General features: G+C 41.5%; 1 protein-coding gene across 1 annotated transcript; it reads left to right on the forward strand.

Moving 5' to 3' along the window:
* Nucleotides 1-4,262: 4,262 nt before the first annotated feature.
* LOC122120800 (serine protease 48-like) lies at nt 4,263-15,669 on the forward strand. The gene is made up of 8 exons (XM_042695025.1): nt 4,263-4,328; nt 6,090-6,260; nt 6,439-6,565; nt 7,456-7,500; nt 7,647-7,809; nt 10,929-11,191; nt 11,876-12,046; nt 15,473-15,669. The coding sequence occupies exons 1-8, from the start codon at nt 4,263-4,265 to the stop codon at nt 15,634-15,636; spliced, it is 1,170 nt and encodes a 389-aa protein (XP_042550959.1). The 3' UTR covers nt 15,637-15,669.
* The last annotated feature ends 1,151 nt before the right edge of the window (nt 15,670-16,820 follow it).

A 16,820-nucleotide genomic window follows, 5' to 3' on the forward strand; every position in this document is an offset into this window, starting at 1 on the left:
GAGTCTCAGGGACTTTGCTGCTTGGGCTGGCTTCAAATCACGATCCTCAGATCTCAGACTCCCAAGCAGCTTAACATTTCTACAAGTGAATGTCTCATCTACCCTCTAACCTCCAGAAACCCCTTGTTTCTAGTGTGGCCTGTTTCAGTCACACACAAAACACATAGTTATTGCTGAAAGTCACTTTCTAGTTCTTTTTCTTTTCTTTTTTAAAATTACTTTGAATCTCACTGTGCCCAGCTACTAGCTGAGATGGAAGGTCTCATGAACTCTTTGTGTGGGCTATTCTCAAATCATAATCCTCCTGGTCTCTACCTCCCGAGTAGCTAGGATACAGATAAGAGTTACTAGCAGTAGGCAAAAAGTTTATATAAAAATCTTTTTTTTTGTTGTTGTTGTTGGTCGTGGGGCTTGAACTCTGGGCGTGGACGCTGTCCCTGCGCTCTTTAGCTCAAGGCAAGTGCTCTACGGCTTGAGCCATAGCACCACTTCCGGTTTTCTAGTGGTTTATTGGAGACAAGAGTCTCACGAACTTTCCTGCCCAGGCTGGCTTTGAACCGTGATTCTCAGATCTCAGCCTCCTGAGTAGCTAGGATTACAGGTGCCCGTGAGCCACTGGCGCCCAGCTCAAATCTTTATTTTTTTAACGTTTTTCAGTGGTACTGGGGTTTGAAGTCAGAGTTTTGTGCTTATTAGGCAGGTGAGCTCTTACTTGAGCCACTCATCCAACCATCTTTTTTTTTTTTTTAGATGACAAATACATCAGAATTGCAAGCAAAGCATACTTACTTACTCTGGAAATGGTTTTGGTGTAAGACAAGGTAAACTCATTAAATCTGGGATGCTAAATAAGTGGGAAAAGAATCAAAAGAAAGTTGAGAGAGCTACATAGCAGAGGCCCACGATACCACAAGGAGATAAAAGAAGATTATAGGATTACAAAATAACATAGTGGGAAGGCAGTTTACAAATGATCTGATCTGACTCTCAGCTCAAGGCCGAAGTTGGCTTTTGAATAGACCCAATAGATGATCCTGATACCTCCTAGTACAGCAGAACTAGAAAGTTGACTGTTCTCTGTGGGGCAAGGCGGATGGGAAGCGGGTTCACCGCCCAGCACTTCACATCACCACCCACCAGAATCCTCTAAAATGCAAACTTAAGTGTACACATTTTACAGGAAATGGGGATTTGAGATTTCTGAAAAAAATACATGACCTACTTATTATAGGCATAAACTACACTTGGGGACTTGAAATATTCTCAAGGGACCATGAGATTAAATCTTAGAAAGCCAACATCTCAGCAGTATTACTGACTGCTGAAAAAACTGCATTAGGAAGGCATGTAGTTGGCATGGCATCTTGGAAGGGAAAAGTCAGAAAACCACATGTTCATCAGACCCTATACTACTGAGGGAAGGAGAAGGTGGAAATAAACTTGGCATTTACTTAAAAGACAAATCTGCTATAAAGAACTGCTCTTTTATCTTCTTTTCCATTTTAAGGTAGGAATTGAACCCCAAGCTTCACACACAATAGGTGGGTGCAACACCACTTGAGTCACATCCCCAGCCCTTTTGTCTGTATTTTCTTTTTGGGGATATAATCTAGTTTACCTGAGCTAGCCTGGAACTGTGATCCTCCCACCTCAGCCTCCCAAGAAGCTGGAACTATAGGAATGAATTATCAGGGTGGGTTTTTACCTAGCTTTTATAAGAAAGGTCTTACAGTGTCTCATCCTGAAGTGAAATGCTCATGGAAATTAGCTACCTCCATCTGCTCTACTCTGAAACCTCCTCAATCACCACCTAATTAATAATGTGGATTTCCTATTCATAAGCAAGAAGAGGGTGATCTGGTTGGGAAAAATGACAGAAATGATCAAAATAACAGCAGTGAATGGTCCTCATTTCAAATAAATATACTGGTTTCTATACAAGTTTCTTAAAATAGGATAAGTCAGTTCGATTTTGAATTTGATCTCCCTGAGGTGCTCTGACAAGCCCTGAATTCCCATAGCTAAAAAGGTAAGGCTCAGAGCCAAGAGAAGGATGAGCTGAACCGAACTGTGCTGTGTGTGAAAGGCCTGCCCACGTGGTTTCCCTGGGTGAAATTTTAATCACATCTCTTAGCTATGGCAGGAACTTAGATTTACGTTATAACTCCTTTGTATTAGGTACTCTGCTGGTCGCTTTCAAGATTTATCTTACTTAGTTTTAACAACCTAAGGAAGTAAACAGCCGTAGGACAGGGAAGTTACTTTGTCTAAGATGACACAGTTAATATTTAATATTTAACAGATTTATGTAGGACTGACTGACTTAAAAAATGTGTCTTTCTATTACAATAAATTACTTCCATTTATTTTTAGAAAGCTCTGTTAGAAGTTCTTCCTTACACTACAGCAAAAAAAAAAAAAAAAAAATCTGCCCTTTGGTCCTAGTTATTTGTACCTTTGATTGGATTCCTGGCCTCCTTTTGTAGTTGTTTGGGTGCATACAGCTTCCTTCTCTCTTTGAATAGATAAGAATAGCCTGGAGAAGAGAAACCACTGTTCTACTCATCTTCCTGACCCTCTAACAGCATCTAGGACAGTAGCTTGTAAACAGAAAGTATCCGATTTTGTTTTGCTGAAGTCACAAAATGAGAGCTACAGACTACAGCTGTCAATATTAGGAGGAAAAATTCCATTACTATGAAGTGAAATTTTTTAAAAAGTAGAAAAATAGAAGTGAATTTTTTAAAAACACACACAAAAGAAACTATCTTTAGTAACCAAAGAACAAGACTAATCCCCACTGGAGGTGTGGAAGGCTGCGGTTAGGGAAATAGGGCCCAAGGCCTAAAGGGTGTAGAGCAGGACCAATTCAGGAAAACCTTCAGACTGGTTAAGACGGCAAAGAGTCAGAGAGAGAGAGGAGGAGGCTGCCCAGGCACGGCTGGGCCTGACATAATAGATGGTGAGTATACTGACATAATAGATGGTGAGTATACAGACCAGTTCTATGACTTACTGGAGTGAAACTAATGCATGACTCAAAATGTCCAGGTTCAAGAATGAAGACCAGATCTAGCCAGTTATTTTTCAGGAGATGGTTTTAGAGGGACTTATTCATGATGTAATAGAGTAATCTGATGGACTGAATTAGAAAACAGACAAGAGTCCATTTGCCCTGTATGGAACACAGGTAAAAGCTATGAAAGATGCAAATCGGCTGCTGTCCCTATTTTATCCTGAAAGTGGTATCCTTGCTCTACAGCAGCATTCTCACTGGTGATTCTGCCAGGGGACACTGGGCAATATTTACCTACTGACATGTCACAACTAGGAGTGAATGGTGCCATCTACTTAGAACACAGAAGCCTGGGCTGATATTATACCCTACTTTGAACAGGCAGCCACTCCACAACAAAGCATCATCTGGACCAAAATGTCAACAGCATCAAGGTTGAGAAGCTCTGGTCTGCAGGGGCTTCCATCTAAACCATAGCAAAGAGAATGTGTCTACCCTGATTTAAGTCAATGCTTAATTCTGTGATATCTGTTCAGTAACCACAATAATGAAAACAGCAACTATTTTTTCCCCAGTATTGGGGTTTGAACTCAGGACCTTGTACTTGTTAGGCAGGCACTCTACAAAGTTTTCAGCCCAGTTTGCTTTTGTTATTTTTCAAGTAGGGTCTTGTACTTATGCCAGGGCAAGCCTGAACTGCAATCCCCCTATTTCTACTTTCTTCCTAACTGTGATGACAGGTTTGAGCTTTTTACTGGGCTGGCCTCAAACTATGATTCTCCCAATCTCAGCCTCCAGAGTAGCTAATCTTCCAGTGTAAGTCATTATTGGCTAGATTTGGACTTTTAAACTATGCTGAAACTACTAAGACTGTGGGACTTCTGGGAGATGGACCTAAACTGCATTTTGTATTTGTGAGATCAATGTGAGCCTTTGGGACAGGGGGTTGTGCTAGGATATAGAATCCTTCTCACTTCCAACTCGTGTGTGTGTGTTTGGTCCCTACTGCACTATTCAGAGTGATGGTGTGGTGAGTGGATCGTGAAGGCTCTCACCCAGTCATGAATTAATACATTCATGGCCTCATAATTTGGTGGCATTACTGGGAGATGACAGAAACTAGATTAGTTGAATATAGTAGGTACCTGAGGATATGCTTTTGAATGGTGACCTGATCTTCATCCTCTTCTCTCTCTTTCTATTATGACATGAGCAGCTTTGACTCCCACCACACTTTTCTGCCAACATGGTATCATACCTCACCATAAGCCTACAGCAATGGAGCCAGTCAGACTATGTACTGAAACCAGGAGTAAAAATAAATCTTTTCTCCTTTTTTTTTTCTCATCCTGATGGAAAATTAACACACCAAGCTAACTACTATCTCTATGATTGTTCACATAGTTCTTATGAAAATCTTGTGGAATATTATTGGTTCCATCTTGCAATCTTGGAGAGGTAGAAACTTTATCCTTGTGCTGAGTAATTACATGGTTAACATCACCCTCACATGACCCTTCCCAAATCAGCAATTAACTGTGTACAGCAGAGACATTCAAAGGAAGCCGGGCTCTAGTGGCTCATGCCTGTAATCCTAGCTACTCAGCAACTGAGATCTGAGGATCTCAGTTCAAAGCCAGACCAGGCAGGAGAGTCCATGAGACTCTTTATCTCCAATAAACCACCAGAAAACCAGAAGTGGCACTATGGCTCAAATAGTAGAGTGCTAGACTTGAGGTGAAGAGCTCAGGGACACTGCCCAGGCCCAGAGTTTAAGCCCCACAACCAATAAAAACAAACAAAAACAAACAAACAAACAAAAACCCAGAGACATTCAAAGGAAAGCTCAGTGTGAACATCTAGGGATAGATCTTATCCTTGAGACTGATGTGAGTCAGAAAGCTCACAGAGCTGTCTTCCAGCAAAGTGTAGCATGGGCATTTGGCATCCACTCTTTGGCTTCCTATTCCTTGGTACTACCTATCTTAGAAAAGCAAGGAGTAGTACAACGACATCGTGAAAATTAACAGAGTATTCGTAGAAGGATAATGAAGACAATAAATGAAGAATAAATAGCACTGTGATAAGCAATGATACATTTATAAAATTTTTTAAAACCATCAATTGATTCAAATGCCTACATGACACAACTGAGGAATGGAGGCCTGGGAGAAAGTTTACTTGCTTAAGGTCACAATGTCAAAACATGAAAACGGCTCAAGCATACTGCAGACTGAAAACCAGAGGAACTTCCCACACAACGACAAAGGACTGTGGTTCCCAGATTCTCTGTAAAAATAGGTGTTTCCTTACATAATCCAATGCCACCGTTACACCTGCCAGGATCAGCATCACTCCATCTAACAGCCAATTCATTATTAAATTGCCTTATTTACCTCCAAAGGTATTTTTAGAGTTGGCCTATTAAATCTGGATTCAAACAAGGGCCATAGAGTCTTAAGGATCTTAAGTGTCTGATAACCTAAGCAGTCCTCTCCCTTTTTACCTTCATAGGGTTGTCTTATGACAGAAACTAGGTCAGCCGCTTTATACAATATCCCACATACTGGATTTGACTATTTACTTCCTTGTGTTGTCAATTAACTTATTCTTTTTATCCCTTGTACTTTTGGTAAGTGAAAGTAGCTTTAGAGGTTCGGGTTTCACTTTTGTGTGTGTGTGAGAACACTGCATGGGAGGTACTGAGTGCTTCCCATTGGGCCACATCAAGAGGGCCATGTCTGCCTTGTCCTACTTTTAGGAATGCTAAGCTTGATCAGATTCTGAAGGGAGATGGCCCAAGCCCTCCATCGACCTTTCACCCCAGACTGGAGAGGCCCAGGCGGGAAGAATGCTAGTTTGTGGTCAGCCTGGGCTATGCACAAAACAAAAGCCAGCAAATAAAAGATAAAAGTAAATGAAAGATGCTGGTATCTGTGCAGTATCTCTATGAGCAAACCTGGTATCCCTCCTGTCACATTTCCTAACCGGTCGTATCTCTGCATCCCGTGTTCTCCTCCGGGACAAGAACACCCGAGGGACACCTCCACTTCCAGGTTCCTCTTTCTTCCAGGGCCCCAACCCGCTATCCACCCATCCCTTCCGGTGCTGGGTGCCGGCGCCCTGCTCCCCCAGGGCGGCAGGGGGCGCCTCAGGCCCAGGCGCCGCCCCCGGGGACCCCCGCAGCTCCCATTTGGGGGAGGGGGGGACGGGGGTCCGCGAAGCGCGGGAATCCAAGCAGAAGGTGGCCCTGCCCTCTCCTCGGCCCGAGTCCAACCGGAAAGGCCGCTGGGAGGCAGGCGCCATGGGCAGGGGGGGCTGTGCGGGGAGGGCCGTGCGGGCCTGCTGCTGCTCCTGCCGGGTGAGCCCCGGGCCCAGGGCGGGCAGACAGGCCTAATTCCGTTCCTCTCAACCCCAAGCAGGAGGAGGCTCTCGATGGCCAGCCACCGAGAACGTTAGCGGAAGGTCTCAGCCGCCGTGTCCGAGAGGAGGCCGGAGGCCGGACCCCACGTGCGGCGGAGGAGGAAGAAGGAAGGAAGGCCGCAGGAGGTCCTCACGGAAGAAGGCATCATATACAGCCCAGGCGCCGCTGGGCTGCTCTGTGCTGGACACGGGCAGTCCACACACTAAGATCCCTGTCTTCATGGGACCGGGAGTCAGTAAAGTAGAAGGCATGTGAGAAGTCACTAGAAAAAGCTGTAGGAGGACAGGAACAGCTGAAGTCCAGGGGGAAGAGGTGAGTCGCAGTTTAAAATAAGGTGGTCAGAGACAGCCTCACGAAGGAGCCGTTTGAGCCAGGTCTTGGAGAGGCTGCTGGGGAGGCAGCTGCGTGGTAGAGCGCTCGCTTGCAGGGGCTAGGCCCTGGGTTCCATAGCCCACATTACCAAAACCCAAAACACTACCACCAACAGAACTAGAAAACCCAGTCTGATGGGAATAACTAAGTCAGCTAAGAGGATCCAGGAAAATGACATTTCAAGAGGATGGAATAGGAGCAGCTTCTAGCATAAGCATGTTGTTATTTTTTTCTGGCCCTTACAGACTTAAAAGAATTTGAACCGCAGCAGAGAATGATACATAAATGCTGCAAAATGCCAATTTAGTTAAACAGTACAAACCAGCTTATAAATCTCAAAAGCAAGGCTGGGAAGGTGGTTTAGTGGTAGAGTGCTTGCCAAGCAGGCATGAAGCCCTAGGTTCGAGTCCTCAGTACCACATAAAGAGAAAAAAACTGGAAGTGGTGTTGTGGCTTAAGTGGTAGCGTGCTAGCCTTGACCAAAAGAAGCTCAGAGACAGTGTCCAGGCCCTGAGTTCAAGCCCAGGACTGGCCAGAAAAAAAAAAGCATTTCAGAGCATTGCTTTGTTTACAACTGGAAATACCTGAATTCAGTGAATATAGATACAAGATGTCTTAAGCACTAATAACATGTCTTCCTTAGGGTTTTCCCTCTGTTCTGTTTCCAAAAAGAAAGACTTACAATCAGGTGAGTGGTCTCCACAGGCTGGGTTTGAACTCAGATGGGGCAGAGCATGGACTCCAGGGAGGGCTTAGATCCTTGGAAGGGGTAAGGTCTGGGGATGAAAGGAAGGGGACCAGATCTCCGCAGTTCTCTTTCACTTCTTTCTCTAGTGTGTGGACAACCTGTATTTTCAAGCCGCATCATCGGTGGCCAGGATGCTGCTATCAGACGCTGGTCTTGGCAAGTCAGCCTTCATTTGGACAGGGCCCCCATCTGCGGAGGGTCCCTCATCAGTAAGAACTGGATACTGACCGCCGCACACTGCCTACCAAAGTGAGTTCTAGCTGCCATCATGTGGACAGCCAGCTTTTCTGTAAATGTTGGAATGGTTTCACAAACGAACCATGTAAATGAGTGGACTGTCCTCACCTTGGTAGAGGACAGTCATTGTAGTAGAAATTTTCTAACTTTTAATCAAATCACTTCCTAAATATGAGCAGAGGGGTTGTCTTAGCTTTTTGTTTTCTTTGGAGGGGGGTGTCATAACCATGGCCCTCTCACAGAGCCATTATATTCAAGAAGTTGCCTTTAGAACAAGCAGCCACGGGGAGAGACCCCATCACACTAGAACTTGTCTTCCAGGAAATGACTCTGCTGAAGGCCTAAAGCAATAAACCAGAGTCTGGAATCCAGTTCTCCCCCAAGCAAACTTGTGATACCTGAGCCCACCTGGAGTTAGGAACCCAGTGACATACATGTCAGTTTTTCTGAGCCACTAGGCCTTGCCATAATGTGTTACATAATAATTGATAACTAACATGGACAGAAGTCAAAACAGCAGGGCTTTTCAACAACCACAGTGAATGCTCAAAGAGAATGAAGTAACAACGTCAAAATGCTGAGGGCAAATCAGCCTAAAATTCTCCCCATATATAAAATACCAATTAATATGGGGTACAAAGGATACATTTCCAAACATGCAAAGCAGCCAAAATGTTACCTCTCAAGCACACTTTCTGGGGAAGTCATAGGCTCATGTGTTTCACCAACATGAAGGGAAAATAAAAAGAGAAAGATGAGATCCAGACAGAATTCCCAAGAAGATCATAAAATTTAAGGGAAGTGCCCGAATGATGGCAGCCTTGACAGAACCAGAGGGCAGAGGACACTAATAAAGGCAGTCTTCATAGAATGCATGGCAGGCTTGGATGTGAGATTTACAGTTTGGACAGAGTTTGTGGAAACAATGATGAATCACTCATGGGTACATAGAAAATTAAGAGAGCAAAGTGAGATGCCATTATTAACTCTAGGAGAAGCAAAAGGCTTTACAAGAAATGTAATCACGAGACCAGATATGATGTTTGCTCAGCCACGGGGACATGCACATAAATCCTGTGCTAACAGAAACTTATGACAACACTGGGGAAGAAGATGGATAAAAAAAGAGAAGGCTATCTCGGGCCTGTTTTGTTGGTCTAGACTTGGTTTTGTATGTGTATTTTAGTTAATATTATCAAGTATTAAGGGTTAAGTCTTAATGCTAAAAGTAAAAAGTAGAAAATAATCCCTATAGAAATGTCCTTCTGTTAGTTTTTAGGAAAAACTGTCTCCTAGGAGTGAATTATCTCAGCGTGTCTGGAGAGATGTGAGGGAGAAGAGAAAGGTGGGGGAGGCCTCCGTTAGCATTGCCACATCTAGAAGATGTGCATTTTTGGTAAAATACTTACATTGTACACAAAGCTCTCATTATTTCAGAACATCTAATCTTTATAGATGTCCTGAGATAATATATGGTAAAAAGTAGAAGTAGGGAATTAAATAACTTCTAAATACCTGTTACAATCAGCAGATCCATCTTGGATGGATTGTGCCACCTCTGGGCAATGAAGTCAGGACTGACTTAGAGGCTGGCAGGAGAGGGTAGGAATAGGAAGCCTGCAGGGAGAGAGATGTGTGCAGGTGTGCTCAGAATTTTACTTTGATTAGAACCATTGATGTATATGGTTCTGGTTGTCCCCTAGGGATACATATATTTAGTAGAAACATTCTTGCTAATAGTATGCTATAAGCCTACTAATGAGTTTTGAAATTGCTTAGTATATCTTGCTTTATGTCTCTTTAAATTGAGCATAAAAGAAATTCAGTATTTTAATTGTAACTCTGCCAATACTTCTGTCTAGAAGCCTGTTGCTGTTTTTGTCTTCAGTGAAATTTTTATCCCTAAGAAAAGCAGGAATGCATTTTTTTTTAACCAAACAGATTGAGTTTGTGTAGTTTATTCTTGGTTATCAAAATATTCATGTAGCTTTGGGATTTTGAATTGGTGAATTTGTAACATTTGGAAAAGCATGACACAAACCATAGATCTGTTACCTAAAAAGGGATGGGTGTATGTACATGGAGGATCTAGACAGTCATGTCCACCTGAACTGCTTGTGGCAGTAATACTTTGCACTTTGCGAATATGTTTTCTGTAACTCACATGTTAAATAAAGGTTATTAAAAAAATAAAAATAAATGAAAATAAATGAAAGAGGGGGTTGGGGGTAAGCTGTGATACATAACTTAGTCTTCTCCTTCCATTTAAGAATATTCTAAAAAGAGAGGGGGGGTGTTAAGAAACATAAATATATAGTGTTTCTTGAAAATACCAGGGAAATGAGTAAGGGCTAAACAGCTGAAAGAGACTGCCTCAGAATAAGGTGAATTTTTGTTTTTGCAATACTGGGAAATAAATTCAGGTCTCACTCATGCTAGGCACCCACTTTTTTTTGGGGGGGGGAGAGTCTTGCCTAACAGGTGTGTACTACCACACCCAGCAGAACTTATTCATTTATTTTATACAGCTTATCAAATTACCTGGCATTTTAAGTTATTTAAACTGTAACCCATTACAATTTGCTTTTTTTTTTTTTTTTTTGCCGATTGTGGACCTGAACTCTGGGCCTAGGTGCTGTCCCTCAGCTCTTCAGCCCAAGGTGAGCGCTCTACTGCTTGAGCCACAGCGCCACTTCCGGCTTTTTCTGTTTATCTGGTGCTGAAGAATCGAACCCAGGGCCTCATGCATGCAAGGCAAGCACTCTACCACTGAGCCACCTTCCCAGCCCCCATTACAATTTGCTTTAAAGTTTTATTTAGGACAGAAATCAAAACTGACAATGAGGAAGAATGACTATTAAGCATACAGGTGGTGGTTTACCAGGGAGAGAATTGGGGAGAAAACATAAAACATAATTCTAGCTATGAGCATGTAATTGGAGACCAACAGAAGAGCAGTCAAGCAATAGAAAGAAGGAATCAAACTAACCCTAGCCCAAGATCAACTGGACCCCGATTAAATCCCAGTATGCTATCCTTTCTTGCTGTGTTCATTGTGATATAGAGACAGCTTTTCCTACCCAGTGTAGACTATCAGCCTGCTGCACTTTTATTCTCTCTTTTTTCCATAGGACCTCAGCTTATTCATACAGTGTTTGGCTGGGATCCCTTAAAGCAGACGCCTCAAATAAAGGCAAGGTATACTATGTGTCCCGAATCGTCCTCCACCCCAAATACGATGGTTCAAACGCAGACATTGCCTTGCTCAGACTGTCCTCCCAAGTCACCTTCTCTGCGGACATCCTACCCATCTGCCTGCCCAGTACCTCAAAGCGGCTGAAGATCCCAGCTTCTTGTTGGGTGACTGGATGGGGACTAGTTAAGGAGAATGCAGGTGAGAATGGGCAGAGACAGAGGTTGTTTCCTACATCATCCTGGTGTTCCTATTCCAGAACATTCACATTCTAGCTATGTCCTTACTATAGCAAATGTTCTTCAACAAAATCAGATCCACATAATGATATTATTTACAAATAAAAAAAAAGTTCTTCTGGCATTTACATGGTTATGTAGTCTTATATCCTGTCTGGAGTCTAACTACGGCGGTTAGAGCAGATACTAACAATTTAAATACTTAATTTCTTCTCTCTGGTTTAGAGCTTGACATAAAGTTTGGAGAGAGTCTAAATCAATTTGATTCATTTCCAATGTCTTGTGTCAACTATTTCCATTGGATGAAGTAGAGATAAAACAGGAATTGACTTGCAAGCAAGAAAATGGAAAAGTTTTGAAATACCTTAGAATACTCACATCTTTACTCAACCAGATGCATATCTTTATTTAGAATAACAATCTTTGTTCAGAATAATAACACAACAGAAAAATCCTCCAACAAATAATTGAAAATTCTCCACAACTTTCTATTTCATTGTACCAAAAATCCCTCCATAAGTTAACATGATTGGGAAGTACCTGAAATCTGCCTTATGGTTTCTGTTGAGAGACTTCTACACATTCTGACTGAGTGGTGCCTAGCTTTCCAGGCTGTTTTACATCTCTTTCCTGTCTTCATCTACAGGTGATAATTACCCTCATACCCTGCAGGAAGCTGAAGTACCTGTCTTTACCCACCAGGAGTGTGAACAACTCTATAATCCAGTCGGCGTCTTTCTGCTGGCATTGGAGTCAGTCATCAAGGAAGACATGATTTGTGCTGGTGATATTATAAACAAGAAGGATAGTTGTAAGGTTAGAGTTTGAGCTTGAGACTTTGTTTTTGGAACTTTGTCTTTAAGAGATCTTAATTTGGATCCTAGTTTCCCTATCCCTAAATAACAATAAATTGGGAGCTAACCATGATTCTTGTGTTACCCTGGACAAATCAATAACCTATCAGTTAATATATCAATTTAATATCTTCAAGGTTAAGATTATTGATCTAGACCAGTAATAATAAATCATTAAACTTTTCCAAACCTGTTAGGTCTTCATAAATATATTAAAATTAAACCATAATTGCCAACTTTTTAAAACGTTTTGTGTGCTGGTCCTAGGGTTTGAACTCAGGGCCTGGGCGCTGACCCTGAACTTTTGTGTACAAAGCTAGCACTGTACTACTTGAGCCACAGCTCTACTTCTCGACTTTTCATGCTTAATAGGAGATAAGAGTCTCATGAACTCTCCTGCCAGGGCTGGCTTTAAACCACAATCCTCAGATCTCAGCCTCCTGAGTAGCTAGGATTATAGGTGTGAACCACTTGTACCTGGCTTTTTTTTGTGTGTGTGTGTGTGTCTTGAGATAGTTCTTATTTTTTTTAATTGCTATTGTAGAGTTGATATACAGAGGGGTTCCAGTGACATGAATCAGATAATGAATAATGAATACAATTCCTTTTTTTTTTTTTGGGGGGGGGGAAGTCATGGGACTTGAAACTCTAGGTCTAAGTGCTGTTCCTCAGCTCTTCAGCTCAAGGCTAGTGCTCTACCATTTGAGCCACAGGGCCACTTCTGGCTTTTTCTGTTTATGTGGTGCTGAGGAATTGAACCCAAGGCCTCATGCATGTGAGGCAAGCACTCTACCACTGAGCCACCTTCCCAGACCTAAAATTCTTTTTGAACCATGTCTCCCCTTCCAGTTGAGATCAAGTTTTAATGTCTAACTCAAGCTAGTTTGAACTTGATATCCTTCTACATCAATGTTGGAATCATAGGTATATACCACCATACCTGACTGTTTTTCAAAATATATTCTTTTATGAATTTCACAAAACTTAGGAACATTTCACACATGGTTTCTTCAAACATTCCTCTGCCTCATTTTCCCTCTTTTCCCCTTTATATGTAAATTACATAAGATATGCCATTTGATATTTATAGACAAGTCCATTTTATTTTTAATACTTTCAGTCTGCTCTTCCAACCATTTTAATCTGCATTGAAGACCACTATCCCTTTTTGCTGCCATTTACACCGTACAATTATGTAAGTGCACCTTGTGCAATTTTTAAATTTCAGGTAATTTTTTTTAGTTCTAGAATGACCATTTGGTTTTATTCTCTCTCATACATACATGCATGGACACACACACACACGTGTGTGTGCATACACACATTTTTCTAGATCTCTCCTAAGAGCTCTGAATATCTGTATATTATTTGCATACTTCCCTCCACATGTATTGATCACACTTAGAATAGCTGCTTAGAGATCTTTACTTGGTAATTCTAAAACCAGAGTTATAATAGCAGTATTTTCCACTTATTGCCTTTCCTCCCAAATAACAACTGCCAATTGATCTTAGGAAACCTCTCTCTGTGTCTTTGTGTTGTTGTTTATTTGCTTTAACATCTAGTAATTTTGGATCCTATCCTGGATGTTGTCAGTGATGGGATGTTGGGAAGATGGATTCCTGTAAAGAATAGACCATTAGCTTGGCTGACCCCACACTCCAACCTGAGAGGCAGCAGCCGTCCTTTTAGTCTGAGCTGTGTGGCCTGGCACCCTACCCATCCTGCACGTAGTTCAGGGTCACCCAGCCATTAGAACAGAGTTTACACACTGGGGCTTCCTTCATGTGGCTTTTTCCTTTCTGGTATTTTTCCCTTCACTTTCAAACTACTACAATACCTGGGAGCTTTATCTTGCTTCATAAGCCTTTAGGACTGTGGGTTTAAGTTTCAGCTGCAGCCACCCCATAGGATAATAACTGAAACTATGTTAGGGAAAAACCATTTTGTCAAAAAAAACAAAAAAGAGTTAACTCTAGCTTCTGCCACTTCTGGCAACTCTCCACTATCTCCAGAGAATTGGCTTTTATATTCTGTCCACAATTTATAACTGTTATCTGCAGTATCTGAGAGAAGTTACTCTCATGTAAAACTTTAAAAACAGAGTCCTAAGAATAGCAGGCTACAACCTCTTCTTGAGAGCACAGAGACCATACACACTTGGGTGATCCTAAAATTTCTATGGAAATTCAAGTGAATGAGAACAACAAACTTGGTAGAGCCATACTTTTTGACGTCAAAACTTACTACAAAGAAACAGTAATAAAGACAGTTTGGTTCTGACATCAGAAAGACATTCAATTCAGGGTTATATGCTTATATATACAACAAATTGACCAAAGGATGGTATACTTAGGCTAGGATTCTAATGATGTAACTCCTCTGAACAACTAAGGAACCATTTAATCTAAGTTTGATCCCCAGTGCTGAAAAAAAATTGCACATAAATGTTCACAGCAACGTGATTTGTAATAGCCAAAAGGTGGACAAATTTCAAATATACATCAGCTAACGAATGGGCAAACAGAATGTAGTATAACAATATAATGGAATATTATTCAGCCATGAAAAGGAATGGAATATTGGAGTATAACAGATAAATCTTGAAAAAAATATGCAAAGCTAATATGAAATTATAATATTATATGATGTATTATAGTATTATATAATATATGATATACAAAATTATAATATATGATTTGGTTTATATAAAATGTCCACAATAAGCAAATTCATAAAAGGTAGATAGTAGATCACCAGTCTGTCTAGAGCTGGGAGGATTGGGAAAAAATGAGGTATGGAAGGGAAATGTTCATAATGAACATGGCGATACTGCGTAATACTATAAATATATTCAAAGCCATGTGTGCATCATAAGTGCAAATTTTATGGCATATGAATTTTAAATAATGAAGTTACACATATAATATGGTATATCAATGTTATAAAGCTGTTATAAAAAAAAGAATGAAATTGAAAGCCATACTACCAACTACTATCACTTATTTTATTTCAAATGATTATTTGAACATAAAAAGGCAGTAAGACCCTAAGAAGAGAAAACAAGAGCGGTTCATTCAAATGATTATTTCATTTTGTGAATGAAAGACTTGATGTATGAAAATTGATCACACTCATTTGATTCTGCTTTATCATGTAACTGAATGTTTTGAAATGACCAAGATATTTTGCTAAGACCTTTGCCAATTTCAAATATTTTGGCTCTAGAATTCCTGTGGCCTCCTCCCAAGACTACAGTACAACATCCACATCCCTCAGAGTGCCATAGCTCCTGAGGTCTCAAGGCCTGTGCTGAAGAACATTCCCCACTATGAATACTCCTTTCCATACGCCTTCCACCAACTCATCACATTTCCCTCTTTCTTAAGGTGACTCTGGAGGGCCGCTGTCCTGTCATATTGGTGGCATTTGGATTCAAATAGGAGTGGTCAGCTGGGGAGTGCAATGTGGTCAAAGGCTTCCTGGGGTCTATACCAGTGTGATCTACTATCAAAAATGGATTAATCAGGCTGGGAAGGTGGCTCAGCGGTAGAGCACTTGCCTTGCATGCTCGAGGCCCTGGGTGCGATTCTTCAGCACCACATAAGAAAAATGCCGGAAGTGGTGCTGTGGCTCAATTGGTAGAGTGCTAGCCTTGAGCTGAAGAGCTGAGGGACAGCGCCCAGGCCCAGAGTTCAGGCCCCACGACCGGACCCAAAAAAAAAAAAAAATGGATTAATGACACTGCCTCAAGAGCTGAAGTCTTGGGAGCCAATGATCCTGACTCATTTGACTTCCTGTTCCCTATGATACTACTCTCTCTGGCTCTCCTGGGGCCTTTCTGGGCCTTTGGGCCTAACATACCTGGAGAGTAGGTAACATAGATGAAATGAAAAGAGGGTTGGAAGGCCAAGAGAGTAAATCCCAGGGGGCAGGGAGCTCACAAGAGTCACCAGAAATCCTGCATGACTTCCTTTATAATTTGAAATGATTAAGGTTCATTGTTCTGTGTTTCTGATGTTGGAATGTGAATAAACTAAGCAATAACACATTTGTGCATGGTATTCTTTGTCTCACTAATGTGTTTTAGGAGGGAGAGGGGATGCCCTCTATGAATATATATTTGTTGTACAAATTACATAACTACTGGAGAAATCAGCCAGGCAAAAGTATCTATGGTTTCATAAAAAAATTGTCCTCCAGGAACTAACGGTCTTCATTATATACCCATAGGGGATATCATAGGCTTCTACTCAGTTTATATTTGTCATCTCTGCTGCCATCCTATGTTCCCTTCCAATCCTCTTCTGGCCCTCAAACTATAACAAAGGGTCTAAAAAGAAATGCATATACGTAGTTCAGTTCATAAACTACTACAGCAACCTACTACTAAAATAGATGAATGCCAGACATAGTGGTACATACTTATAGTTCCAGCACTCAAGGAGGCTGAGGCAGTACTGTCATAAATCTGAGGCCTGTTTGGGGTACGTACTAAGACGTTGTTCTCTTCGTAACTGACTGCCATTGATAACGACTAATGTTATGATCTCCAGAGATAAGGTGGTGAATGTCAGCAATCTTGACCTATTCTGGTTGTTTAATGTCACTTCTATAACCAAGGAGTAGCTTGTAAGCCTTGCTTTCTTTTTAAAAATAATCACAGGGGCTGGTGGCTCAAGCCTATAGTCCTAGCTACTCAGGAGGCTAAGAGCTGAAGATCATGGTTTGAAGCCA

Source organism: Dipodomys spectabilis, unplaced genomic scaffold (assembly GCF_019054845.1).
Source record: "Dipodomys spectabilis isolate Male_0828 unplaced genomic scaffold, ASM1905484v1 ptg000178l, whole genome shotgun sequence".
NCBI classification, from domain to species: domain Eukaryota; kingdom Metazoa; phylum Chordata; class Mammalia; order Rodentia; family Heteromyidae; genus Dipodomys; species Dipodomys spectabilis.

Bases quoted from the DNA above. Each gene is read 5' to 3' on its own strand.
- LOC122120800 (XM_042695025.1), top strand. From the start codon at position 4,263: ATGGTATCATACCTCACCATAAGCCTACAGCAATGGAGCCAGTCAGAC. The intron at 7,501-7,646 runs GTGAGTGGTCTC...TTCTTTCTCTAG, and splicing joins AAAGAAAGACTTACAATCAG to TGTGTGGACAACCTGTATTT. The intron at 12,047-15,472 runs TTAGAGTTTGAG...CTCTTTCTTAAG, and splicing joins CAAGAAGGATAGTTGTAAGG to GTGACTCTGGAGGGCCGCTG.